General features: G+C 59.0%; 1 protein-coding gene across 1 annotated transcript; it reads right to left on the reverse strand.

Moving 5' to 3' along the window:
* Nucleotides 1-565: 565 nt before the first annotated feature.
* PPL (periplakin) lies at nt 566-25,794 on the reverse strand (the record flags this gene model as incomplete). Its single annotated transcript, XM_082006916.1, has 22 exons — nt 566-3,286; nt 3,780-3,872; nt 4,540-4,656; nt 5,648-5,731; nt 6,028-6,178; nt 6,547-6,740; nt 7,574-7,712; nt 7,816-7,994; nt 8,935-9,092; nt 9,350-9,447; nt 9,872-10,023; nt 10,781-10,927; nt 11,782-11,904; nt 13,523-13,618; nt 14,124-14,231; nt 14,688-14,849; nt 14,971-15,012; nt 15,294-15,419; nt 16,324-16,444; nt 16,707-16,861; nt 17,418-17,517; nt 25,733-25,794. The coding sequence occupies 22 exons, from the start codon at nt 25,792-25,794 to the stop codon at nt 602-604; spliced, it is 5,292 nt and encodes a 1,763-aa protein (XP_081863042.1). The 3' UTR covers nt 566-601.
* Nucleotides 25,795-26,603: the final 809 nt, after the last annotated feature.

The raw sequence follows: 26,603 nt of genomic DNA on the forward strand, positions 1-26,603 counted from the left end.
TCCCCAGCAGCATAGGCATGTAGGTGAACGAAATGATGGTGTTTAGGTATTACTGTGGTGATACTGAATTGAGATGTGTAGCACACCTTTGTTTTTATAGAGCTGGTTTTCTCAGAGGATGATCCCATCATTTAGTCAGTTGTCCACGATGAAACTGTCTGGCTTACCAACATGCAGCTGATGTAACCAGCTCCTGCTGGTCACCTCGGAGTCATCTTGACCTTCAGTCTCTCTAATGACTGCTGTATACAGCTTTTAATGCGACTACGTGAGTATATGTTGAGGAAACTGCAGGTTCTGCTGAGCCTTTGGACTACAGGTACTTCACTGTCCTAAGGCTTTTCGTCTTGGTTTTTGTTAGGTTGAGTGATTAGGTAGGGATGAAGAGGGGGAGAAGGTTTTGCTGTAGTCCTGACACGTGTGTTTTCCACTACTGGTGGTGCTCTTCTGCAGTGTACGACAGCAAGCAGCGTGGCTTCGTAGCATGGCTGGGGCAGAGGCTGTAGCATTTTAGAAGACGCAAAGGAGGGCAAGGGTTTGCAGTGATCTGGTAGTCTAACAAGTGGTGCAGCTCTGACTAGCTGCTCTTAAGAAAAAGTTTCTAAAGTGGAGGGAGCGCTGTGTAATTACTTCCGGACACCAAGACTGCCAACTCCTGGATCGACATCTCCTTGTTGAGGTAACTGTTGTACTGAGCCATGGTTAGCCTTCCGCTCTTCAAGGCATCCTCAATTGAGAACTCTCTACCAGACTTCCTGTCGAGGATCACAGATGATTCCCCATTGGGACCCTTTATTGAGATCTCCTCCCAGTCACATTCCTGACTCTTCAGTTTGACAAACAGGTTCCATTCGATGAGGCCAAACACATGAGCTTCCTCTGGAGACATTTCTTTTCCTGTATCGGGGTCAATGACCACAATGGAGCGCCTCAGGTGGTTCTCTCTTTGTTCCCTCTTGATAGCCACTGTCTTGAGGCGATTCTGGAGTTGCTCGATTTCTGTGTCTTTTTCTCTGGATAACTGCTTCAAATCATCTAACTCTCTTTCCAAAGCTTGGAATCTGCAGTCCAGGTTTATTCCGCTGTCCACGTGGGTCATGTTTCTCAAATCCCGAGCTTCTGTTGCTGTGAGTTCAATCTCTGACTGCAGTCTCCTTGTTTCCATCAGCAGGTTCTGTTTCTCAAGGTGGAGTTTGTGGTTTTCCTCCCTTAGTAAGTCTAGCTCCTTTGAGGACTTGGAGTTGTTGAATTCTACCTCTGACAGCCTGGTTTCGAGGCGGTTGATATCTGCATCTAGCTCCCTCTTACGCCTACTTTCTTCTTCCAGGTTGCTCTTCAGCTTTTGAATCTCGTACTCTGTGTCTCCTTTGTCCACTTGGACGCTCTCTGAAAAGACCACTTTCTCTTTGACCTCCATCTTCTCCAAAGAAAGGAGCTTCTTTCTCAGCGCTTCTAATTCAGTTTGTAAGACTTGTCTCCGGTGCTTCTCTTCTTCCAACTCCAGCTTGAGGAGGGAGTGCTCCTTCTCCTGCTGGGGATCTTGCTGAAGGATCACTTTCTGTTTCACAGTCACTCGTTCTGTTGTCTCCCTCTCCTGTTCTTCTAACTCGTTCAACCTAATCTTCAGCCTCTGCACCTCCAGTTCAGCCTCTCTGCGGGCCTGTCTCTCTTTCTCAAGTTCTTCTAGCTGACGCTCTAGCTCAGACCGCCTCCTCTGCAGCTTGCGGAGTTCTTCACGGAGGCAATCAATTTGCTTCAGCTCGCTCTCAATGCTCTGAGAGAAGGAGTTGACTTCAGCTTTCAAGGCAGGATCTTGCTCATACTTCACTACTTCCTGTTGGACCACTTTCTCCTTCACCTGGGCAAGTTCTTCCTCCTTCTGTCTTACTTTGTCTTCTTGGAGTAGCCGCTCCCTCTCCAGGTCAATGTGTTTCATCTGTTCATCTGCTAGCTGCACTCTCAGGGACTCTACCTCCTCTCTAGTCTTGGGGTCTTCCCTAAACTGCAGAATTTCTTGAACAACTTCCTTTGTATGCACTTGAGGTTTGGTATCTTTCAAAGCTTGTATCTCTTGTTTCAGCTGGTAGATCTCCAGGTCAGCTCTTTCAATTGCTCCTGTCCTCTCTATGATTTCCTCTCGGAGTCGCTGTAGCTCCTTTTCAGTTTCAGGATCATTCTTGTACTTAATGACCTCCTTAATGACTTCTTTGACTTCCACCAGTGGCCCTCTGTTCTTCAGAGCAGCCAGCTCATTCTGGCAGCTCTTCAGCTGTTCGTCACCACCTCGGTATCTCCTCTCCTGCTCTACCAGCTCCAAACGAAGGTTGGCAACTTCATTTTCAGCCTTGGGATCTGGGCGCACAATCTCACGCACCTTCTCCTGGACAACCACCTTGGCGTTCTCTTCCTCCAGCAGCTGGATCTTCCTGAGCAGCTCAGCCTTTTCCCGCTCGTTGGAACGACCCTTGGACTTCTCATCTTCGTACTGGCGCCGGAGCTCATTCACCTCCCTCTCAATGGCTAGGTCTTTCTCTACCTTCAGCACCTCCTTGACGGTAATTTTGCCCTCGGCAATGGCCCGCTCCTTCTCAAGACGTTTGAGCTTGTCCTGGAGGAAGCTGAGCTCTTCCTCGTGCTTCTGCCGAAGGGCGCTCTCCCTCTGCTTGTTCTCTTGCAACAGCCGGAATTCCATCTCCAGCTGGGGATCGTTCTGCAGCTTCAGCACCTCCTTCTCCGTTACCTTCTCCTGCTCTTTGTTCTTCTTGCTGGACAGCACAGCGATTTGTTGGCGTAAAAGGATGACTTCATTCTCTCTGGTTCCTTCCTGCCTCCTGAGCTCTTCCAGTTCTTCTTTGAGCTTCAGGATTTCATCAGCTTGAGCCTTATCTTGTTCAATACGCAGTACCTCTTTCACTATATACTCCTGCCCTCCTTCCCTCTTCTCGTGCTCCAAAACACGCAGCCTGATTTTAAGAGCCTCCAGCTCATCCTGGAGCACCTGGTTCTTGCGCTGCTCTTCTGCTAGGTTTTGCTGCAGCTTGTGGAAGCTTTCCTCCAGCTGGGGGTCAGGCACTTTCTTCAGCAGTTCTTTCTTAACGACAGTTTCTTGAGGCTTCTGGTTTTGCAGGTGGACAATGTTGTTCTGGATGGCTTTGATCTCCGCTTCTAGCTGCTGCCGACGCTGAGTCTCATCCTCAAGTTCTTTCTTCAACTTCCAGACTTCTTCCACGGGCCTTACGGATTTTTTGGTCTGGACAAAGTCCTGTATCACTTGAAACTCTGGTTGCTGTTGTTGAAAAGAGAACGTGTAGTCAAAAACACCTGAATAATAATACTTTTGGTGCCTATTTTCAGTGCCTCCTGTGACAAACAGGAGGATGTTGAGCTCGGTTAAGGGAGGTTGCCTATTGTAAACCCTGATTTTTGCAAGCAGGCTGCTCTTGAACTGTTGTGTGGATTCCCAGCCTGAAAAATGCTTTCTGAGATGCCTGTTGCTGTCAAAACAAAGCTTTTTAGCCATGAGGGACGCTAATTCTGGCATGAGTTTGGCAAAAGAAATGTTAAAAATGACATGGAGCTTCCTAGGGTGAGTGGGAGATGGGACTGCGAAACACAGAGGGGTGTCTATCTGATTTAAGTTGCCTGCTGATTAATGATTTTGGAGGCATGAAACACTAGCTAGATTTGTTTCCAGTTCAGCTTGTAATAGCAAAGGCAGACGCATATATTATTTACACAACTGTACTTTCAGTATCGTGTTGCTCCTGGTGATCGCTTACCTGCCGCAGGAGGCTCTGAGCAAACTCCAGATTCTGCAGCCGTTGTTTATTCACAGCGTTTACTTCGGTGAACTTGGCTGCCAGAACAGCTTCCTACGGAACAAAAATGCACTGAGAAAAGGCGATGGAACTGAGCGCTGCTTGGTCAAGACTTGCTGCGTAGAAACAATGGCCGGGCCCTAAAGAAGCCACCCTGGGTGCTCTTCTAAAAACCTACAGCGGTGATCTGCCAAGCTTTGGGGGAGGAAGAGTGATTCTCCTGCACATGGACTCTCGTGGTCATACTGTACGTTTCCTACTCAAGATATGCAAAAAGAGATGCAGCCGAGGAAGGACGGGGTGGACACTTCTGGTTGCCTGCCTCGATAGGCAGGATGAGTTTGAGGCAGGTAGCAAACAGATCCTGTGTAAATGAGTAGCTTGTGACCTGCTCTTGCCGCAAGTATTTCTATCTAGCGTGAAGTCTTCGGTGGTGAAATCTCACTCTGTTTGAAAGTCTTGGGAAAAACGGCTAGGTTTTGGCTTTTTTCTCCCACCCTTTCCCCTTTCAGAAGGGAAGTGCTAAATCCAGTGTTTTCCCTCTCTCATTCTGGCCACCCTAGTCCAAAAAAATTGACGGGTTAAGAATGAGGGAAAAATCCCTCCCCTGATTCCCTGCAGTCCCCTCTGGGGCCAAGGCCACCAACAGTAAAAGTCACTGTTCGCAAAATCCCCATCGGTGTCATCTGCTTTAGCTCGCTGCAGGCCACCCCTTATTTACCTCCTCTTTCACTTTGGCGGCTGGAGACTGGAGCCTGGGCTTCTTGTTCGTGTACCCATTCCGGCCGTTCTCTAGGTCAAGGATAGACCGTAGCTTCTCCGCTTCCAACTCATAGTCCTGTGGGAAGAAGTTCCCAGGAGGAAAGTGAGATTACTGGATCTCCTTCATGCACAGCTCCCTCCTAAACCCAGGCTTTAATGACTTCTTCCCTTGACGAAGAAGGGCGAGCTGCCGAGGGTGCTGGGATGTGGAGCACCGTTGGCAGGACGTCCCAGCAGGTTCTGAGTCGGGCACTGCGCTGTGACCACAGCAGTAGAGCTGCAGGCATGTGCTGACCTTCCAGCTACCCTTACTGACGCTGGGCTTGGAGTGGAAGCCCTCCTTTCACAGACAATAAATCTGAGCCAGTTGCCATGCTAACGGCCACACGATGTCAACGTCGGAGCAGATACAACCTGCTTATCAGTTGACTGAGCAAGGGCACTAGGCTTTCTTTAGAGGGCTCTTTGTTGGGTGTAGGGGATTCTACCCCTCTGCCCCGCTCTGGGGAGACCCCCCTGCAGTGCTGCATCCAGCTCTGGAGCCCTCGGCACAGGAGAGACACGGACCTGCTGGAGCGGGGCCAGAGGAGGCCCCAGCGATGCTCCGAGAGCTGGAACAGCTCTGCTGGGAGGACAGGCTGGGAGAGCTGGCGGGGCTCAGCCTGGAGCAGAGAAGGCTCCGGGGAGACCTTCCTGCAGCTGCCAGGGCTGAGATGGGCTGAGGAGAAAGGTGGGGACAGACTTTTTAGCAGGGCCTGTAGTGACAGGACAAGGGGTGATGGTTTTGAACTAAAAGAGGGCAGATTTTGACTGGATATAAGGAAGAAATTTTTCACGGTGAGGGTGGTGAAGCCCTGGCCCAGGTTGCCCAGAGAAGTGGTCGATGCCCCATCCCTGGAACCATCCCAGGTCAGGCTGGACGGGGCTCTGAGCACCCTGCTCTGGTTGAAGATGTCCCTGCTCACTGCAGGGGGTTGGACTAGATGGTCTTGAAAGGTCCCTTCCCACCCAAACCCTTCTGTGATTCTATGTTAAAGTTCTTCCACCGGCAGCACTGCAGTCCTTACCTTCACTGCCTGCTGGTACTGCTGAGCTGTGGCGGAGACCTTCTGCACCTCCTGTTCCTTGCTTGCAATGTCACTGAGGAGCGCCTGGCAGGCAGAGAGACACATGTCAAAGGGAACGCAAAATCCAAACGCATTGTTCAGCCTTTTTTGAGGGTTGCCGTTAAAATTACAACACCAAGAATTGCAACCTTCTTGAGCTGCCCTGCTACATGTAAACACGGCAATAGGACAGTGGGACCTTATAGCTTAAAGCTAATAAAACTAGTAAGTATTTATATTTTTTCTATTTTATGTTCAGGAGCGAAGTTCTATTCCTTATCTTTTAGTGTTGTTTCTTTTCCTCTCCCTGTGGAGCTCAGGGCACTCTCAGAAAGAATTACCGCTTGGTTCTTCAGCTTCGTTTCCACTTGCTGGATGTTGTCAGTCTCCTGTGGCTCGTAGTTAGGTATGTTGCACAGGAACTGGTTGACTTTGTCATAGTTGGTGCGGTAGTTGGAATAGGCGCTTTTCGCTTTCTGCAGGGTTTGCGTTCTGTAGGGGAAATCAGCTCAGCTTCAGGACTATCACATCTCCTCTACCTTCTGCAAACGCCTCTTAACCCGTCCCCGCTTCCCTTGCTCCCTAAAGACACAGATTCGAGCCAGAGTTGTTCTCTTGCCAAAGTCCCCATCTCTGTTGCAAGAACACTTAATCCTAAAGCTGCCCAGATGTACCCAGCCAGTGCGTGCCAGGAACCTCTCTCTCCTCCTCTTTATCCATCCCTGGAAGCCCTTCTGCAACTGCTCATTCCCATGGTGGCGTTACGCCTCTTCCAGATTCAGCGTGGTTCCAACTCCACTGTAAATATCCCAGCTCTCCAGGCTGGTCCAGTCCCAGATTGATCCTATCCTCTGTCTTACCTGTGGTCGATTTGCTTGCTGAGGTTGTTGAAGCGCTGGTTGAGTTTGTAGAGCTCGGCTTCCTGCCGTTCGATGTCAGGGCAGTGCTCTTGGAACTTGCTGGCCAGGGTGTTGGAGCACGTCTTTGTCCTTAGCAAGTTCTGCTCTGCTTCATTGAGCAGGAACCTCTTGGACTGGAGCTCGGTGCCCATGGCCTGCAGAAAAAGCAGGAGAGAGGGGTTCCCCAGGGATGCACATGTGCCAGGCTTTTGTCACCGTTTCCCATCAACTCCAGCTACTGGACTGGAACTGCAGAGCGTGCTAAGGAACGGCTGAGCTGCGCTAGTGCTAGAAAGTTGTGGAGAAAAGCAAGCCAAGAGGCTTGCATCGTAAGCAGAGCCATCTGGTAAACCTGATGGGGAGAAAAGCTGGCTCCTGGCTCCTGCTCCTTTCTCCACCTGTTAATCTTTAAAAGCAAGCATACTACGTGCAAAATATTTGGTGCTCCTCATGCAAGCCTTAAACCCTGTTCCTGCCAGTGCAGCAACTCCGGAAGGAGCTGTGAAAGCTTTTGCCTGCTAGTCTGAACTTGGGGACTTGATGGAAAAGCTGAAGAAGGACATCAAATTCTGGCCTAGCCAGTTCTTGGCCTTTCTGTAGCAGAAGGATTGCCAATTTTGGTCAGTAGCTTTTCCTAGCGATAACTGTTCTCGAAGCCTTGCGAGATCCATCTCTTTCAAGTATCAGGCCTCTGCATTGCTTTTCCCAGACCGTTTTATCCTTCGCTTCTCCATTAGGCCCTTCGTCAAATCACAAGTATTCAACTGGCATTTGACTTCTGGTTTGGGGATGCATTTGGGCTTGCATTTGAAGTAGGCGGGGGATCCCTGCAGCTAACGTGAGGTCTCCTCTCCCGCTGGGGGAGGCCATCCCTTTACCTACCAGTTCAAACTTGTGGGTTGAGCAGCAATTACCCCAGCTTTTGGAAAGTGGTTTTGTACATGGAGCATGTCAATAGGGTAGAAAACTGGCCGGAGACAACACTCACCAGCAGCTCTTCTTTCTTACGGTCTACCACCCGCAAATCCTCTGGTACAGTGTCATCTATGACCAGTTTGTTCTCATAGGTAGACAGCAGGTCTCGGCCTTGTTGGAGGCTCCTCTCGAGGTGCGTGGCCACCTCAACTCTGTATGGACACAAGAGGAAAGGTGTTTAAGCACGCCTGCACCCGTCTCCCGCAAGATCCTACGTTATGCGGGGCTCAAGCCATGACTTAAGCCACAACTTACTTCTCTTGGGCAGCGCTGAGCAGCTGGACCACGCGGTCGTACTTCTTGTTGGTGTTCTCCACCTTGTTCTTGACCAAGGTGGCGCTGCCAGTGTTTGGCACGGATTCGATGAAGACCTCGCACTCCTGGATCTTCCTCATTTTCTCGGGTTCAATGCGACGAACCTCATTGGTGATGTTCTGCGGTAGGAATAAAGCCTTTATAGCAACGGAACCAGGACCTTGTGGCCACAAAGAAGCTGACCCTTGGCTGTCGAGTGTGAGGAGGGAGGTCAGGGCTGAGGGCTTGCATTTGATGGCAGCTGCCCTTCAGCCCTGTGTGGGACAAAAGAATATTTTCTGTTGACTTTGTTGACTTGTATCTCTTCTGGGGCAGGCTAGCTAGCCCTTAGCAAGGAACCTCTGGCTGGGGAGCGGTTCCCACCAGCTCTGGCTCTGTCAGAAATGTGCTGGACTCATCTGGGCCGTTGGGCTCTGCAGCCTGACAGATGAATTCTTGCCTGGACACCAAAGCGCTGCAGGCAGTTGGAGCAATTTGCTTTCACTTGTGGTGGCACCTGGATTTTGACACAGCCCTTGGCAGGTGATGTAACCGGGAACTGAGCTTCCTCCTAAACCAAGGGAGGTTTGTGGCAGAAAGCCTGGCTTAATTAGGGGTCTGAAGGAGAGGAAAGGAGCAGGATGCTACCAGCACCGGAGCCTAGTGCAGCAGCTCCACAAGAAGAAACAGTTCCCTGGACCCTAAGTGTTTTCCTGCTCCTTTCTGAGCTGGTGAGGGTGGTGGCAAAGTTAACGTCCCTGCTGTGCTCAGAGTACAGGCAGGATCAAAACTTGAGGGCTCCCCGCTTTTTCCCCACAGCCCACACTCCGCAGCCATCGCCTTCTTCCCGTTCAACCTTCCTGTGACCAAGCTGGGCCAGGAGCAGGGCAAAGGTTTTGGCTTCTGAGGCTGCTCAAAGGGCCGCTCCCCATCCCCGCTGGAAGCAGCAGCCAGCTGTAAGCATCGCCCCGTCTCCGCATCCTCCTGGGCTCAGGGGGTGCTTACAGCACCCAGCACACCGAGGACTGCCCTGCAGACCCCTTGGGAGCACGGTCCCTGTCTGCTTCCACAGCCCCGTACCTTCAGGTCCTTGGAGCGCTCGGTGCTGTCCTGCACGGCCCGGCTCTGCTCCAGCGGCGGGCGCAGGTTTGCCGTTATTGCTTTCTCCTGCTTGTCCAGGTCACCGTTCACTTTATCCAGCCCTGCCAGAAGCTGGCGACCCCGAACCGATGCGGCATCTGGGGTGATGAAGCGGGACCAGCTCAGAGCTGGCTGCAAGCTGGGTCTGGGCAAAACCCGCATCCCCCTCCGCTGCCTGCGCCCTGCCTGCTGCGACCGCAGCCTGCCCTGCACGCATCCCAGCGCCATGCCCCGACACCGCTGTCGCCGGGACCCTTGGGAGAGGGGAAGCTCGGGGTGACACACCCCCCCCCCCCCAGCAGCCTTTTTGTGCTTGGGAAGGGGTGAGCCCCGCGCTGCCCTTCCAGAGCCGCACCTCCAATGCTGTCTGCCTTCAGCCCCTCGTAGCGCTGCTGGAGGGTGTTCTTGCAGTTGGACGTCTTCTCCTTCACGGCCACGTAGTGGTCGGCGATTCTGCGAAACGGGACGGCGTGGGCATCGGGTCAGAGTCGGGCCCCTCCATCACCCCAAGAAGGAGGCACCGCTCTTGGAGGGGTCTGCGGGACCCGGCCCCTCGAGGCAGCCACGAAGCAAGCGGGGGAGAGGCACCTTCACCCCGCGTTGGCAAAGGGGTAGAGCACCGGAGGAGTGAGAGCAGGCGAGAGGCAGCGAAGGCGGGTATGGGCAGCTCTCCCCGCCGTAACGGCCCCCCAAGAGGAGGGGGGGACCTGGGTGGCTCTGAGCTTGGCCCCACTTTGCCAAGCGGGATCTTGTATGCAAGCAGGAGGGTGCGGGAATCGGGGCAGGACCCCCCACCAGCGCCGGCTCGGGCTGGCAAAGGCTGCCGGGGCAGCGGGAGGGTCCGGCACGGCGCGAGGGGAGGGGGGACACGACATACTGGTCTGCCAGCGCTATCGCTTCTGCGTCAGGCGGGGGGATCATGAAGCAGACCCCCGGGGCGCTGAGCTTGTCTCCTGAGCTGTCTGCCACTTCCCAGACGTCTCCGCCGTTCTTCTGCAGGGTGTAGTGGGCTCCTCGGCTTATCTGGCCCTGGGGGACAGGAACCGGTTGCAGCAGCAGGTCGGGAACCGCCGGCAGCCCCGGGGAGCCATGACCAGCGCGAACCCCCATCCCTTCTCCCGGCATCCCCGCGCTTCTCCAAGGCTTCTCCAAGTGTCTGCTGCTCCCTCCCCTGAGCCTCCAGGTAGGCAGCCATGCCTCTTCTTGCAACAGCCCCAGCAAGCAAATCCCAGCTCGGGCAGAGACGAGAAGGCGCTTCCGAGGGTGTGCTCTGGCTTTCCTTTTCAGAGAGGCAGGCAGCCGAGTCAGCCGGAGCTGCTCGCTCCTTCCGGCTTTGCTCGCCCATCCCTTCGCTCAACGACTCGCTCCTGCGAAGGCTGACGGTGGGGATGGGGGGGATGCAGACGTGCCTGCCGGGACCGTGCTGGTGATGGTGGGGCGAGTTTCTTTTGGTCAGAAACGTGCCCGGACATCTTCACCGTCCCGGCGCAGGGAGCGTGGGAATCCGACAGAGCCGGGCTGTCGTAACCTCCCGAGGGGTGTGCGATAGGCACGCTGTCGGCGGGGCGGACGGAGGCTGCGTTCCCCCAGACCTCTCCTGCACAGCTCCTCCTTGAGCTGCAAAACCTGCTTTCCCAGCGGGGTGAGCACGACCTTCGCCTTGTCCCCGCGGCGGGAGACATCGCCGCTTGGGCGCTGGCAAAAAACTGCTCCATCCCCAGTGCCCCCTGAGGAGACGGTCCCCAGCACCACCTCCGCGTTGCTCATGGGACAAGGGAGGTGTTACCTGCTCGCCCTCGTACTCGCAGAGAGCCTCCACGGGGATGGGCTGGAGCGGCGTCTCGCGGCGGTACCGCAGGGGCAGGACGTGCTGGCTGCGCTCCCGCAGGGACTTCACCACCGCCTCGTACTTGTCCAAGGCCTTCTCCTGGTCCTGGGGAAGGGGAAACGTGGGAAGAACGAGCTCCTGGGCTCTGGGGAGGAGCTCGTACCAACGCTGCCGGGACAGCGGCTGTGGCTTCTCTTTTGCTCATGCTAGTGAGCGCGGCTCCCGCATCCTGCCCTGCAGCCGTTGCGTTCCCGCACCAAGCGTTCCCGCGCTCTCCTGCCTACTTAGGCTGAGGACTGGGACCCTGCCCCTGGGTCGCCTGGCCTTGGCACGAGCCACGGGGCAGTAACAGGCACTGTGCGCTCCACGTCGATGGGCAGCCCCGCTCCCAGCGACCGGCTCTACTCGGAGCCCCGCGAAAAGGCTGCAGGTGGGTATCCCATGACGTTGCGTGGGAGGGAGCACACAGGAGGAGAGGGACAGCGCTCGGGAGGAGCGGTCAGCTGTCCCAGGACGCGTGCATCACCTGGGCCTGCTGCAGCACGCTTGGGCTCGGGCTCGGGCTTGGGCTTGGGCTGGGCCAGCGGCTCGGCTCAGCACAGCCCTTCCCAAGTGGGCGATCTCGCATCTCGGCAGCACAGCAAGTTCCACAACCTCCTCTGGCAGCAGGTCTAATTATGCTCCCGCCCGTAATGAGCGCTAACTCAATGAGAGAACAAATAAAAACCAGCCCAGTGAGCAATTACTGTTGCTATGGGAGAGGCAATCTCTAGCTAGAGGGGAAGGAGGAGTCGGGTGAAGGCTGGGCAAAGGGAGGCAGCAGCATGGTCCTGCTGCTCGCTGTGCTGAAAGCTGGGCTAGATGCCTGCTCCGGCAGGGATGTCCCTCCATCGGCGTCGTAGGGACGCACTGGCTCCTGCTGCTGCCTTCCCTGTGGTCTCGCCTGCACCAATACTCACATCCAGCTCACGGAGGAGAGACTCGAGCTGGTATCTGTCCTTGAACTCTGGGCTGAATTTTTGGTCCAGGTCTGTATCCACCTTCTTCAAGAGCTCTTGGGCATCCTTAGTGTCCTTCTGAAACTGCAGAAAGGCAAAGTCTCTTGTGAGAGAGGGTCCTGCTGAGACATGGAGCACACTCACCCCAGCACCCCGGTCCTCACAGAATCTAGAGGTTGGAAAAGACCTCTTAAGACCATCAAGTCCAACCATCAACCTAACCACCATGCCCACTAAACCGTGTCCTGAAGTGTCACGTCCACACGTTTTTTTGAACACCTCCAGTGATGGTGACTCCACCACCTCCCTGGGCAGCCTGTGCCAATGCTTGACCGCTCTTTCGGTGAAGAAATTTTTCCTAATCTCCAATCTAAACCTCCCCTGGTGCAACTTGAGGCCGTTTCCTCTCGTCCTATTGCTGGTTACTTGGGAGAAGAGACCAACACCCACCTCGCCACAACCCCCTTTCAGGTAGCTGTAGAGAGCGATGAGGGCTCCCCTCAGCCTCCTCTTCTCCAGACTGAACACCCCCAGTTCCCTCAGACGCTCCTCATCAGACTTGTGCTCCAGCCCCCTCCCCAGCTCCGTTGCCCTTCTCTGGACACGGTCCAGCACCTCAACGTCCTTCTTGTAGTGAGGGGCCCAACACTGAACACAGGATTCGAGGTGCGGCCTCACCAGTGCCCAGTACAGGGGCACGATCCCTGCCCGGCTCCTGCTGGCCACACCATTGCTGATACAGAAATACAGTCCCGATACAGTCCTCGCGCTGCCTAGAGCAGGGGCAGCCACCAGGAGCTGTGATGGGCATCTGGACACCCAGAAGCACACGGAGAAAGGTGAGGAAGCACTATTTCCCATGCTCAGAACAGCTGAGCTAGGGGAAAGACGACCAGATTATTCCATGGTTGTCTTCTGCTGAGCTGTTAAATCCCACCTTTCCCTGCCCTTAATTTTGTTTCGCTTGGACAGCATCATGACGGTGCGTGCTGTCTTCCATTGCCAGCGCCGAGGAGAAGGCAAAGCCAAGCCCTTCCACGCACAAACCACCCCCTGGGGCAGTTGTTCTGGCAGATACCCACAAAAAGCACTGCTTGGGCTGGGCACCGCCGTTCAGCTTTGGCAACAGACTCATCACGTCGTCAACACGCCCAGGCTGTGGGAGAGGAATCCAGCCTGACCTGCTCCCCTGCAGAGCCTCCCTGGCTGTCAGATGCAATTTATCCAGCAGACATCTGTCTGCCGAGCTCGGCTGGGGTGCTGAGCCCTTGCGCAGGGCTCCCCGGGGGGCCAAGTCTGCTTTCTGCAGGTGTAATTTCCCCGCTCGGACCTGTTCTGCTTCCAGAAGGTCTCCCCGTGCCTTGTTTTGGGGGTGAGCTACCTCTGTGAGATATCTCCTGCGGACAAGGATGCCGACGTTGGACCGCGGCTCTCGAACCTCAGCGTCGGAGTGGACGCTTTCTGCAGGTTATGCTTTGGCCAAGCAATTACTGCGTTTGGTGCTTGAGCAATTACGACTTGCGTTATCAGCTCAAAGTGGTCCTCCCAGCCTTACGAGCTCCGTAAGACTAGAGGACGAAATGTCTTCTGCCCTGTTTCCGGCGCAGCAGGAGCTTTGTTGTGTGTGCCGCGGTCTACGTGACCCAGCACCTACACTCCGGGCTGCCCAAACAGCGCCTCGCTGCCCCCAGGGGTCTGGTACCTTGTGGAAGTCCTCCATGAACTTCAGGTGGCTCTCCTCACAAATCAGCAGGTTGAGGTACTCCTTCCAGTCGGCATGCACTGCCTCGATGTGAGCCTGCAACACAGGGGTGGGAGGGCGGGCGTCAGCAGGACGTTGCCCACCAGAAAGATTCCCCCACGCTTCCCTCTTGGGGAATCAACTCCCTGGCTGCCTCTGAAGCCACCCAGATGTTCGGGTCAAAGCTAGGATGGGAGAGCTAGTCCGAAGCGGGGATGCTCCGACGGGAGCGTGGGGATGGGCAGAAGGAGGTGGCAAGTCCTGTGGCCTTATGTCCACCCTCCCCTCAAAGGCGGCGTTTGCAACCGTGATGTATCCCCTGTAGGCAGGCACAGGGTAATCGGCACGGGAATGAGGAAGACGGGAAGAGCTCCTTAGGTTTATCTCGGCTCCTCCGGCGGTGTTTACACACTTGCAGGTGAAGGAGACTTTTCCCGCTTGGCACCCCGGGAAGTACAGCCAAGAGCTGTACTGGCACCAGGTCCCATGCTGGAGGAGGGCCGGGTGAGTCCCCTGCGCACCGGGTCCGGTGGGGAAGCTGGAGCCCATCCCCGATGCTCACCTCGATGGCGTTCTTCCCAGGGTGATTCTGGGCGAGCAGCTGATCTCCATCTGCGTGCAGCTTGTTGATGGCCTCCTCCTTCTCCTCCAGCTTCCGGTGGATGAAGTTCTAGATGGAGAGAGGCGACACACTGATCCCCACGCAAAGAGAGGGGACCCTGGCTGCGTCCTGTGACTGAGCTGCTCCGAAAGGGCCTGAGCAGCTCCACGAGACAGAAAGCGTGACGTGACGTTCCCCTACTGCAGCTCTCGCCTTTCCTTCCCTTGCAGATGGTGCGGCAGATGTGACTCGTGCCAAGGGAATGCTGAGATAAGGGAGAGGAGAATGAGGAAGCTCTCGAGCTTTATTTCTGGCAGGGGGTAAGGATTAGCCTTGCTCTCCGTACGCTACCATCCGTACATCTCAAAGTGCTTCACGATGGAGGGATGGGGGGCGGAAACGGAGGCAGAGGGGAAGGGCAGCCCCGTCCAAGCCCCAGCCTGCTCCCCCGGCTCCGTGCCCACCTCCCTTCTCGCAAAGCAGCCAGCCGGCACGGGGCCAGGCTGCTGGCGGATGCGCACGGACCTCGTACTGGCGGCGCCGGCTGGGGTAGTCCAGGTTGTGGTCGCTCCAGTCGTAATGGGTCCTGTCCTTCGCCTGCTGATCCAGCCAGTAGAGCTTGTTGGTGCAGCGCTGCATGTAGTCCTGCAGGGAATTCAGATCCTGCTGCCGCTGCTGGGAGCCGGCCTGGGAAGGGTCAGAGGGAGAGCTCAGCACAAAGCTCCTCTCCACGGGTCCCCTGGGGGTGCCTGGCCACCCCAGCGAGGGACCCCAGCCAATGGCCCCCGCCATCTCGGAGGTCTCTTACCAGCAGCTTCTGGTATTTGGCTTGGAAGTCGCTCAGGTATTCCTGGTGACGGAGGAGAAGCAAGGGAAGAGTGAGGAGCGTGTCTGGGAAGAGTGGTGGTCTGGCGGGGGCCGGATGAAGGAGGGGGATGTGGGGTTTACGGGATTTGCCTCATTCTAAAGCTAGAGCTGGTGTATGATGCTGAGGTTAGGCGTGGATCTGGGCGACCACCCAACCTGGTCTAGGCTGTAGGAGTCTGGACGGTGGAACGCCCTCGCCTTCGTCAGCGGCTCGGGATGGGGCCGACCCCACGGGGCAGCAGGGAGAGGGGCAGGAGAACTGACCTTGTTGCCTTCCTTGGCAATGTGTGGGCCAATGGCCATCACCTCGTTGTGGAAGATGTTGTGCTCTTCTACTTGGCTGTTGACCAGCGGCAGGTCGGTCCCGAAGCCCTTGCTGCTTAACGCATCCTGCGGCGCACAGGAGTCGAGGTTAGCGATGGGGGAACGGGATGCGGCGGCCGAGACCTGGGAAACTCCCCTTGGAGGTGGACACGGAGCTGGGCTTGGACGGGCTCTGGTGTTGGCAGCGTGTGGGTGCCCAAGAGCCCATGGGAGAAGGCAGCCGTGCCGGACAGTGGCCGGGGGAAGGCCAGTTTGGGGGTTTTTAAGCCTTTTCTGGCTGGAAGAGTGTAGTGCTGGGGTAAAATCAAGAGGAAGGGCCACAGAGTAGAGCCCAAAGCAGGTGGTGACTGGGCACGCCACGCCAAGGACGCAAGAGGAGAGCCTGCGCCTGGTTCAGCCTGGTCGGGAGGAGGCTTTGGGAGGGATCTAACAGCTTCCTTCCCATAACTACGGGGAGGAAGTTGCTGAGTAAATGGAGCCGGGCTCTGCAGGGCGGCGTGTGGTAGGAAGATGAGAGATGACAGGCATAAACTGAAACGGGGGCAGCGCAGGCTGGGTGTAAGGGGAAGCTTTTCCACTCTTAAGACAGTGGTGCGTTGGAGCACGTTGCCTGGAGAGGGAGCGCGGTCTCCGTCCTCAGATGGAGAAGGGCAGAGGCTGGCCCAAGCTCACCCAAGAGGCCGGTGGCCAGTCTGAGCCTTAGAGCCAGCGGTGAGCCACTGCTGCCAGCGGTGCCACCTCGAGCACCGATTCCTGGCGCCAGAGCCAGCCTGGCCTTGCCCCATCACCTCTGCACCCTCCCTCGCCACCCAGCACCCCACCTCCTCCCCGTGCTGTCTGCCGCTCCCACCACCAAGCGGCCAAGAAGGTTTCCAGCAGCCTCTTTCTCCACGGGGAGATGCACCAGGTCCTGCTCGTCCCCAGCTGGTGCTGCTGGCCAAGGCAGCGGCACCGACGGTCCCCTCGGTACCTGTTTCTCCTCAATCACTGTCGACCAGTTGACCTGGGGCTCAATGTGCTGCAGGGGGAAGCTGTAGATCTGGTCGTGTTTCACGCGCAGGTTTGCCACTCGTTCCTTCAGCTGCCGGATGCTGCGGGAAGGGAAAGACAAGGGTGGGATGCAGGATGTGAGCGTGGGCTGGCATTGGCATCGGTAGCTCTCGGTGATCCTCTCCCAGCGCCTCCACGGAGTGGGGACCGTCCTTAGGGGATTTCGGCGAGCCCGGTGCTGCCGGCGGACTGGCAGCCGCCGCGTTGTGCAATCGGCTGGGTCGGGCGAGGGCGAAGGTTCCCGCCCCCCCCACCCCCCGGCAAGGCTCTTGGGGGACAGGTCTCCCCCTCCCCGGTACTCACTCTTCCGTGATCATGTCACCCTGGGGGTGCTTCATGTGCCGGGCGACCGCCGCGTCCCCATCCAGCACGTAGAGCAGCTTGTCGGACTCGGTGAGTTTCTGAGCCGTCAGGTCCTTGTACTGCGCCAGCTGGCACGCCTTGATCTTGTGCAAGTCCTGGGCAGGCAGAGAGCGGGGAGGAAGGGTCGCGAGGGGAGAAGAAACGGTCTCCGAGGGGGCTGAGCCCGGTCCTCCTGCCACGCTGCCCCTGGGCACCGGAGACGGGCAGGAGCTCCGCCGTCTCCTGTCCTCCCAGGGGTGCGTTTCGTTTTCTGCTCTCAGCCCCGAGGAAGGGCTGTGGCCGGGGTCGGGGGGCGGGGGGGGCTGCGTCGCCTCGGGACGCGTCGTACCCTTTGGGAAGAGGAGGACGGTCCGGGTCCCTTCTCCTCCACCCATCCCAGCTGCCTGCTGGGATGGGCATCCCCGCCCCGCACGGCACTACCCTGCCCGGGCCGGGGAAGAATTTCGGGGCCCCGTTGCCTGTTACCCCCTCCCACGACCCGGGGGAAGCCCGCGCATCCCTCCGTCACGGGATCGTCGCAGCCCGGGCGCCCGCCGCATTTCAGGGAGAGGAGACCGCAGTGGAGCGGGGAAGGGCTGCGGCGGGCGGGAGCAGCGGGGGGAAAGGGCTGCTCGGAGGAGCCCGCGCGCGTGGGGCCGCGGCTGGGCTTACGTTCTGCATTCGGGAGTCCGTCTCCACGATGTTTTTCTCCACCTGGTCGGCATTTTTCTGCAAGCGTTCTATGAGCTCGGTCAGCTCTTTGCTGGAGATGCTGGGGAGAAAGAGGGGGAGAAAGAGGGAGACCCGTCACCACCCACTCCCCCCTCCCCGTCCCGTCCCCCCCCCAGGCTGCCGGGGCTGCCCTGGGGGTGCCGTGACCCCGGGGGGTGGCCGGGGGCCAGCCGAGCCTGCCAGGCGCCGCAGCTGCGCGTGACTCAGCGCTGCCTTTCTAACACTTTCCAAAATACTCGGCCGCTCTGCCGGGAGGGGGGCGGCGGGCGGGGACTGGGGCTCTCCCGCACGATGGGAGGGGAGGGGGCGATGCCGTCGGCGAGCCCGAGCCTCCCCCGGCTTCGGGGCGAGGAAGGACAGAGCGGGGACAAGGAGAAACGGGGGAGCCTGAGCAGCGGAGAGGACCCCGAGACGGCCCGTTGGGGGCAAACCCAGTCCCTGCCCGCAGCCCTGCCCGCAGCCCTGCCCGCGCTCCCCTTCGGGGCGCAGCCCTGCCTTGGGAGTCCCTGCTGCACCTCCTCCTTGCTCTGCAAGGAGTAATTCGCCGTGTAAGCCAAATGAAGGGATGGGACAGCACCCATGGCATTTATCTTCCGGTGCTTCGTCTTTTGCTGGGCACTATTTTTTGACTTCCCGGGGGACGCTGGCGCGGGGCCAGCCCAAATATTCGGCAGCCCGGCTGCAGGGGCAGCTGAGCGAGCGCGCAGCCAGAACAACCCGTGACGCAGCTTTGGGGTTATTTTAAACGTTTCGCCTTTTTTGCTGTCACTTTGGCTGCAGGGAGAGGTCGCAGCGTGCCGGCACCGCGAGCCGGGCGATGCCTGCGGCGGGCTCCAGACCGGAGGCGGGAGGCAGGGCGTGCGCCCCGGCAGCCCCCACGGCTGGAGGGTTCCAAGAGCCGAGGCTGGTGGCAAGGCTGGGGCTCGCGTCCCGGCGGTGCTGCTTTGCCGCGCAGGCTACGGCCAAGGGCTGGCTCAGTGCAGTCCCAACCGCCTATAGAGCAGGGATAACGAGCCTTAATGACCTCGTTATGTGGCGGTAGAATTAATCTTTCCACTCGGAAGCGTTTCATTGCTGTTACGGCTGCCGGTGGGCGAGTTGAGCGAGCGGTGGGGGAGAGCAGCGTCGAGCACCGGCGTCCCAACCGCGCTTGCTCGCGGCGCGGAGGGCTCCTGTGGCAGCCCCTCATCCTCGGGGGGCCCGCTCGGCTCTGGGGGGGTCCTGCGAGCACCTACGCCCGGCGCAGGGACGCGGATTGACCACGGGAGCTTCTCCAGGACAGCCGGAGGCATGTCCTCCCCTCTTCCAGGGCTTGGCGGGGCTTCCCTGGAGGCACGCCAGTCCTCGGCTACTTAAGTCAGAGCCGTACGTAGCCGAGTCGAGGTGGGGGGGGCCCGCACGCAGTCTCCAGTGGGGTCATCTCAGCTTGCTGCCTTTCCGGCGTGGGCACCGGAGACGGGGGGAAAAAAGCTTGGCTAGCCTCCTTCCTGGCCCCAGTGCCGGGCTTCAGGACACGTTCCTGCCTGCCACATGTGCCATCGCGGGCGTCTCCGAGCAGAGGAGCGACCGAAGGAATCCGCATGGCGAGGCGTGCGGCTGGTCGCAATAATTGCAAGGCTGAGTCTCGTTTTCTGTTCAGTGGTGACGGCTGGAGGGGTCGGGGCGCAGCGGGAGGGTGGCTGGATCCTGCTGCCGTGGTAGAACCGGCTCTTCAAAACGCGCTTTGGGCTTTCCTCTAATCCGCATCATCCCGTGTAAACCAGGGAAAAGGCCCGATGAAATCCGTGGAGAGAGACTGGTTTAAAACCGGGCGGCTAAAACATGCGGCACGCGTTCTCGTGGCGTCAGAGGATGGCTACTCTGCACTGGCCCCATCTCCTGCGTCCTGAGCGAGCTTCCAACTGCCAAGGAGCCTTCCCCATCTCCCACCAGCGAACTGGAGGCCCCCTGAGCTTCGAGGGTGGGAGAGGCTGATTATCCGTGCGGGAGCTCGGGATGCTTCGCTGCGCTAGCGCGGAGCTGAACTGGCACTGAGCGGGGCTCGGTAAGAGCCGGCAGGGCTCGCCGGCTCATCTCCGCGTTCCCTACCTTGGCCCCGGTGTTTTCTAGCAAGTCCAAGGATGAACCTTCAGGTACGGATGGAAAAAAACACCCCAAAACCCAGAACGGTTCTGGGGCTTTTCTAGTTCTGGGGCTTTCCTAGTTCTTCGGTTTTGACCGAAGCTCCTAAACGAAACGGAGGAAAAAAAATTAAGCCGGGGATCATTTGAGATCAGCGGCAACGCTGCGTTTCAGCCGTCGTTTCCTGAGCTGTTGCTGCTGATCCGGTCTAACAGAGCTGAGCCTGGAGACTCTGCCCAGCCTTTGTGCTCGCTCTGCATCAGCAAAACGGATCCTGGGTGCCAGGAACCGGTGAGCGCAACACCCCGGCCCTGACCCCCTTACTCGGGTACCGGCTTCGCCGGGAGCATCCTCTGCGGCCGCACTGCTGCTGCCGGAAGAGCCGGGCCGGTTTGGGATGGGGATGACACCTCCGGGTGAGGATGCGCCCCTCATCCCCTTCACCCCACTCCTCTCCTGGGTCCGAGCCGTGCGCTCTAATCACCCCCGTTAATCACCCTTGGTTCCCAAGCTGGCGGCGCAGCCCCCCGCCATCCCTCCCCACCCACCCCCGGACTGAGGGAACCCAGTGCCCCCAGCCCCGGCGGTACCCGGCGGCGGGGGGGAGTGACAGCCCCTTCTCCATCGCCGCCGGCAGCGGGCGTGGGGAACGGGGAGGGCGGAGGACGGTGTTTTCCCCGTGTCGGAGAGGACGGTTTGCCTGGTAATCCAGAGAGACCTTATAAGAGAAAATAATATTTCTGTATTCATTTCTGCGTACTTCTCGCTTCTGTGCCACTTGACCAAGCGGCTTGGACATGACTGAGATGAGATCATCAGCCCTATGAATAATTTGGCCCCCCCAAGTCCCCCCTGCCCCATAGCTGGGTCTTGCGTTAATAAAACACAAGGACGAGCGCGGTCCCTGCGCCCAGCTGGATGTCAAGCAGGGTGCCGGAGGGATTGGCTGGGAAAGCTGAAACCCGGCCAAAATCTCCGTGCCAGGGGATGGAGGAGGTCGGCTTCCCCACGCCCTTCATCTTGCGAGGAGGAGGAGGATGCAGCAGAAGCACAAGGCGACGGGCGAAGCGGCGAGGAATCCTTGGTCGGCGCGGGAAAAGGCGGGTGGGTGGGATTTGCGGGATTTGCGGCTCTTGCGGGAAGCTTTGGAGCGGAGCTGCCGGCGGGGCGAGGCGAAGGGCTGCCAGGGCCAAAAAAAACCACGCAGGAGGGGATGGCCGGAGCGTAGAGCGGGGAGGGAGAAGGGCAGGATTTATCCACAGCCCGGCAGCGCAGGCGAGACCGAGCGCAGGCGGGAGCAAAGGTTCCCGGGGCACGGCCCTTGCGAGGCTCCGGCAGAGGGAAATGCAAAGCTTTCCTGCTGAAATAGATGCCTTTGTTTGAACGGGGGGGAAAGAAAGCCAGGAAAAAGTGGCTTTGCCGTTTCTGGAGAACTTTAACATTTTCTGGTCAGGAAGGAAAAAATTATATCACTCATGAAAAGCTGCGCTCGGCAGAAGCGTTATTCCTGTTCGATGCTGCCTCGAGCAGCTGTAGCATCGCCCTGGCTGGCGCAAAGGACCCGAGATTATTCCCGTGAGGAACAGGAGGGTTTGTTTTGGGGTTTTTTTCGGGTTTTTCCCAGCTAGGGAGCTGGGAGGAGGCCGCTGCTCTGTGGCAGACAGCACTTCATCCACGTACCACAATTCTGACCCCGGGGGATGCTTTGTTTCAGAGGGGTTTGGGTTTTTCTTTTGAAGAGAGGTTCTCAACAGACAAATAATTATGGTGATATGGGAAACTTTGCTGCTAAAAACTGTGCTTTTTTTCCTCTGTTCCTATTTTTTTTGCTCACTGATAAAAGGGCATTTTTGGGAGCAAACTCCCCCAAGGCCAGCATCTCCGGGATGCCCGCAGGTTCGCGCCCTGGCTTTGCGCTTGCTGCCAGGTGGTAGGAAATCCCTTTGGAGATCTCAGTTTCCTTTTTTCCCCCCAAACAAAGACGCTACTTCACCAATCCCCCCCAAGTGAGGACATCCACACAGATCCTCCGGTGCATCAGGCAGCGACCACCTACTGCTGCTCTCCATTTAATTTCCATTTATATAGATTTCATAACAAAAACCATACCCCTGTGAGCGCTGCTGCTGGAGTCCAGACTTTAGGAGGGACTTAAACTGCACTTAAACCCGACGCAGAACTGTAAATGCCCTTAAAGCTCCTCAAGCCTCAGCTACCAGCACATAATATTCACGAGGCCGGAGTGAAACTGTGGCAGAGCGGAATTAAAAAGGGCTGGGCTATGGTTAGTGTCATTCAGGTTTGGGAGAGATTAAGATCTGGCTCAAAACTTAGGAGCAGCGTGCCGTCAAGCTACCCGTGTCAGGGCGTAGCTGGACAGCAAGGGTTGCTGTGCTTAGTCCAGCTCAATTATATTTATCTTCCCTTGTAGGAATGGGGATATATTATTATAATGCGCATGGAAATTAAAGCAGAAAGAGGCCAGGCGATGGCCAGGCTTGCTCCGCCGTAAATACAGAGCAGCTCCCCTGACTCACCTGCTGTCTGGCCCTTCGTGCCGGCTCCAGCCCTGCCCGAACAGCCTCTAGAACCGGGTGCCAGCCCCGCAGGCAGAGCCCTCCCCAGCTGCCTGCACCCCCTCTTAGGCAGGGACTGGGTCTCCTGACCCCGTCAAGGGGCTCCAGGGCTGGGAGCCCCCCTGGATGGGTGCTCTCACCCGGCGACCCCCAGGGTGAACATCTTCCCTGCTGGCAGTTTCAGCAGCGACTTCTCAAAGCTGAGCTGTGTTTTCTACCTCCCAAACCTGGGCTTCCTAAGAGAGAAGCCACCCTCCTGTTTTCTAAGCGTGGCAAGCGTTTGGTGAAGACAACGGGGAAGGAGGGTGATGGTTTTCCCCCGGACTCCATCCCTATTCAAGGCTTCTGCCCTCTCTTCTAGACACACACACACACTTATATATATATACATATAAAATGTGCTAACATGACAGCAAGTCAAGGCCAGTCCCAGCTGCATCCCAGGGCCTTACGGTATTGGGATGGGGGGAGCAAGAAGAGCACAAAGCAACCAAGTCCATGAGACAAAAGAAATGTCGTCATCATCCAGGTTCCCCGGACAAGGCAGGGAGATGCCCACGCACCCACTGACGTGCCCGGGGTTGGACGGGGCTGGCTGCACAGCCTGGGGACCGCAAGCCCAGGTCAGAGCTGCAGCAGATATTCTAAGGAAGACACTTGGACCCTGCTCCTCCTAATCTGTGCATCCAAAACCCAAAACCGCGGGGAACGCCTGTTGAGGAGCATCACCTGCACACGGGGGGCAAAGTAACCCCTGGTGCTGAGCGGCGTTGAGGAGGTGGATGGACGGGGACGCGGCCCGGGGCGCTCAGCTCGGCCCATCGCTGTGGTTTTCCGCCAGGCAAGCCGCGGCGCGGCATGCGGCCAACGCGCTCCAAGACTCAACTGGTCTTGCCGAGGACGGACAAGCTGCGGCAGGCCGGAGGACCCAGCACCGAATGGTCTTCAGACCGTCGCCGCTTTGCAGGATCTAACGCTGCTTCTGTTCTTTCCCCACCGCTGCCCTATTAGAGCGTCAGAGCAGGCTGGCTCTCCTCCTTGCGAACGCTGGCGTGGGGCCGACCAGAGAGGGGTTCGGCTCCTGCGGGGACCCGCATGGATGGGGAGCAGGGACGGAGCGGGGAAACCCGTCCCTGCCCGCCCCGACCTCTCGCCTGGGCGCGGGCAGCTCGGGGGTAGCCGGGCGGGCTGCTCGAAGCCTTTATGCTTCTGGAGTCTCCCGTGCCGCTCACCGAGATGCCCCCGTCATGGGAAGGGCTCGTCCCAAGGCTGAAGGAGCCGCCAAGCCTCCCAGCGGCTCTTCGTCAGGCTACGGCCGGCTGTAGGACGGTGCTTCCCGGGCAACCCCTAACTGAGTCAGCTGGGCTCGTAGCCCCGGCTCCCCATCGCCTGCAGGAAACGTTCCAGCGCCCTTGCACGCTTGCCAGACCGGTGCTCGGCTATTGCCCCGTCACCGCCGCGCTTTGACGGCTCGGTCACCAGCGGCACCGTGGTGCTGAGCCCTCACCTACGGTGCAGCCCCCGCGCCCCGGCTGCACCGCCTCGCCGGAGCGCCGGATGAGGCCGGGCTGTACGCGGTGTCGAAATCTCCGTCCCTGTTTACGGCGGGGGCGGTCGGTTGATTTTAGCAGCGTTGCTCTGTTTTTCTAGCAGCAAAACTGGGCGGGAGCCGGCTGGGAGCCTGGCAGCGCCTGGAGCAGGGGCCGGGGCGGCGGGAGCTCCTCACTTCTTCGCAATCCTTCTCCAGCAAGTTGTTTAACCGGTCCGGCACCGGCTTCCCCATCTGGACGGTGGGGCTGTTTCCACACGGTGGGAGCGTTCCCTGGATTCGCAGCTGTTTGTAAACTCCAACGCAGGAATTAACAAATTGGGGCTAATGAGCACAGCCCTCCCCGAGGTGCGCGCGGACGGCTGGGGCGCGGGGAGGGAGGGTGGCCCGAGGCCACAGCGCTGCGCTGCTTCCTCAGCTGCCACCAGCCAGCCGGAAAAATAAAGATTTCAGCCTGTCCCGCAGCCTTCAGCGGCGCTTTGGCACCTGCCCAGAGCTGGCTGGGCTCGCGGGCAGGGCGGCGGAGGGAAGACCGTCTTCCCCAGCCCCGTCCGCTGCCGGACGACATGGGCATGGGGTACCCGGCACCGGCAAGGCTCGGAGCGGGGATCGCAGGGTGGGCACCTGGGGGCAGAACAAGTCTGCCTCCTCCTGCCACCCAACACCCCGATGCTGCTCAGAGCCTGGAGCTGTCAGCCCAGGTTTGGCGTTTCTCATGCTCAAGCCTTCCGCTAACGCCTCCGAAGACTGGAAATGCAACGGGGTGTTTACGCCATCCTTCGACCAGGGGAACACTGGGGCTGGGGCCAGCAGGGAGGTGCGTACCGAGCCTCCGAGGGCTCCGTGCCACCCCTGTCTCCTCCTGCCAGCCCTCCCCAGGGCAGGAGCTGGCAGCAGAGCGTGCCCCGGGCGTCGGGAGCGGGAGCCTGGCCGGCCCTGCTGAGCCAGCCGGGCTGCCGAGGGAGCCCGTCCCCAGGGCTGAAGCTGGAGCCTCAGCCCCAGCGGCGGGAGCTCAGCAAATACCAAAGCCTGAGCACCCGCTGTGCCAGGGCAGCACCCTCCCCTCTTGGGGAACACCCCTCCGACGTGCCACAGCACCGCACCCAGGGGCAGGGAGCAGCAAGGGGCTGCCCCAGCTTGGGAGATGTCGGCGCTTTCTGGGCTGACCGGTCCCTTTCTGGGTCCCCAAAGGCCCCTCAGCCCCTGTGAAAGGGCCCCAGTTTCCTGCCCAAAGGAGGATTTTTGGGAGCAGGGTGGCTGCTCCAAGCCCCCCGGCCAAGGGCAGGTGCCTCTGGAGAGGGACGTCCGCACCAGCCGTCCTGCTCCGCGGGCTCCAGCGCCCTGCAGCTCCTCCGGGAAACGCAGCACCCGCTTCGGAACCGACCCGAATATCCACCTCTTTGGAAAAACGTCCCCTGTGCCACCCGCCCCGTGCAGGCAGGGGCCGGGGGCTGCCCGCTCTCCGGGCCCCATCCCGCAGCGATGCATCGCGCAGCCCGGAGAGGGGTCGAGCCTTCGCGGGGGGAGGATTTCTTACACCTTTCCCCTTTTAACCGTGACTTTTCACGGGACGCGCTCAACCCCCCGCTGCTCGTGGGGGGTTTTTTATCACCGCTACAACTGAAATGCGTCCCCACTCCCTCAGAAAGAGCCGAGGCGAAGACGATGGACTGAATCCTGGCGGAACAAGCGGATGAAGGCTGAGGACAGCCAGACTTTCCCCCCCCCGCCCCCCAACTCTAACGCAGCCACACGCCCGGGAAGCGAAGGAACCCGCTCCCCAGGAGCTGCTGCTCCCACGCTGCGAGGCGGACTGGGGAAAAACCACGTCGGTGCCCCCACCCGGCACAAGAGACGCGGATCCAGCGCGGAAAGGAGCTGACACTTCGAGGGGTGCCCGCACCTCGGGGGGTGCCCGCACCCCGGGGGATGCTGCGGGGTGGGAGCCGCGGGATGGCGGCAACGCTGGGCCCGCGAGGAGCGGGGCTGCCCGGGGCCGGGACACTCACCTCTTCTTCTGCACGGAGGGGCTGTATTTCCCTTTGTTGCGTTTCCTGAAGAGCGAGTGCATCGCGTCCCCGGCACGGCTCCCGCCGCGCTCCGCCGGCTCTTCCCCCGCCGCCGCCCGCAGCCTCTTGCGCCGCCACCGCGCCGGGAGGCGGGGACGGGGCTGGGCCGCCTCCTGCCTGCCCCCTGCCTGCCCCCTGCCCGCCTCCTGCCCGCCCCCTGCCCCGCAGCATCCTCCCCCGCCCGCCCCCGGCGGGTTTTGGCGGAGCCCAGCGCTCCCGGTTCCAAGCCCTGCCCGAACCGGGCTCCGGCGGGGCTGGACCCCCGGCCCCAAAACGTGCGGTGTCAACCGTGACATCCCCCTGGAGTCAGGGCGTCGGTGGGGAGCAGCAGAGCAGGGAGCAGCTGAGGCGGTTCCCCAGGCCCGATGCGGCCCAGAGGTGATGGGCTGAGGGTGCAGAGGGGCAGCGAAGGGGGGTGGCTGCCTCCTCCACCCGCCTCTCTGCACGGTCTGCTTTGCCCCAGCACCTCCCGGGAGGTTTCTGGCTTTAGGAGGGACCCGTGCACCGAGCATCGCGGCTCCATCCGGGTGCATCCTTCCCCGCGGCCTGCAGCCCCCCTCGGGAAGCTGGTGCCAGCGCTGCCCTTGTGTGCACTGGGGCAGATCCCCCCAGCAAAGGGGGATCCCCTCCTCCTGGGGGGGGGTCGGTCACACAGGCAGCAAGAAGATGCCTCCCCCAGGCCGGCTGCAGCCCAAGAGGTTTGCTCACACACCCACAAGCACACAACAGGCAGCAATTAGGACCAGCTCTGGCCTTTTTATCCCGGGATTTTGTGCCCACGTGGGATTAAAGGCCTGATTGTAGCTTCCCC

The sequence above is a fragment of the Phaethon aethereus genome, assembly GCF_964289735.1.
Source record: "Phaethon aethereus genome assembly, chromosome: 15".
Classification (NCBI taxonomy): Eukaryota; Metazoa; Chordata; class Aves; order Phaethontiformes; family Phaethontidae; genus Phaethon; species Phaethon aethereus.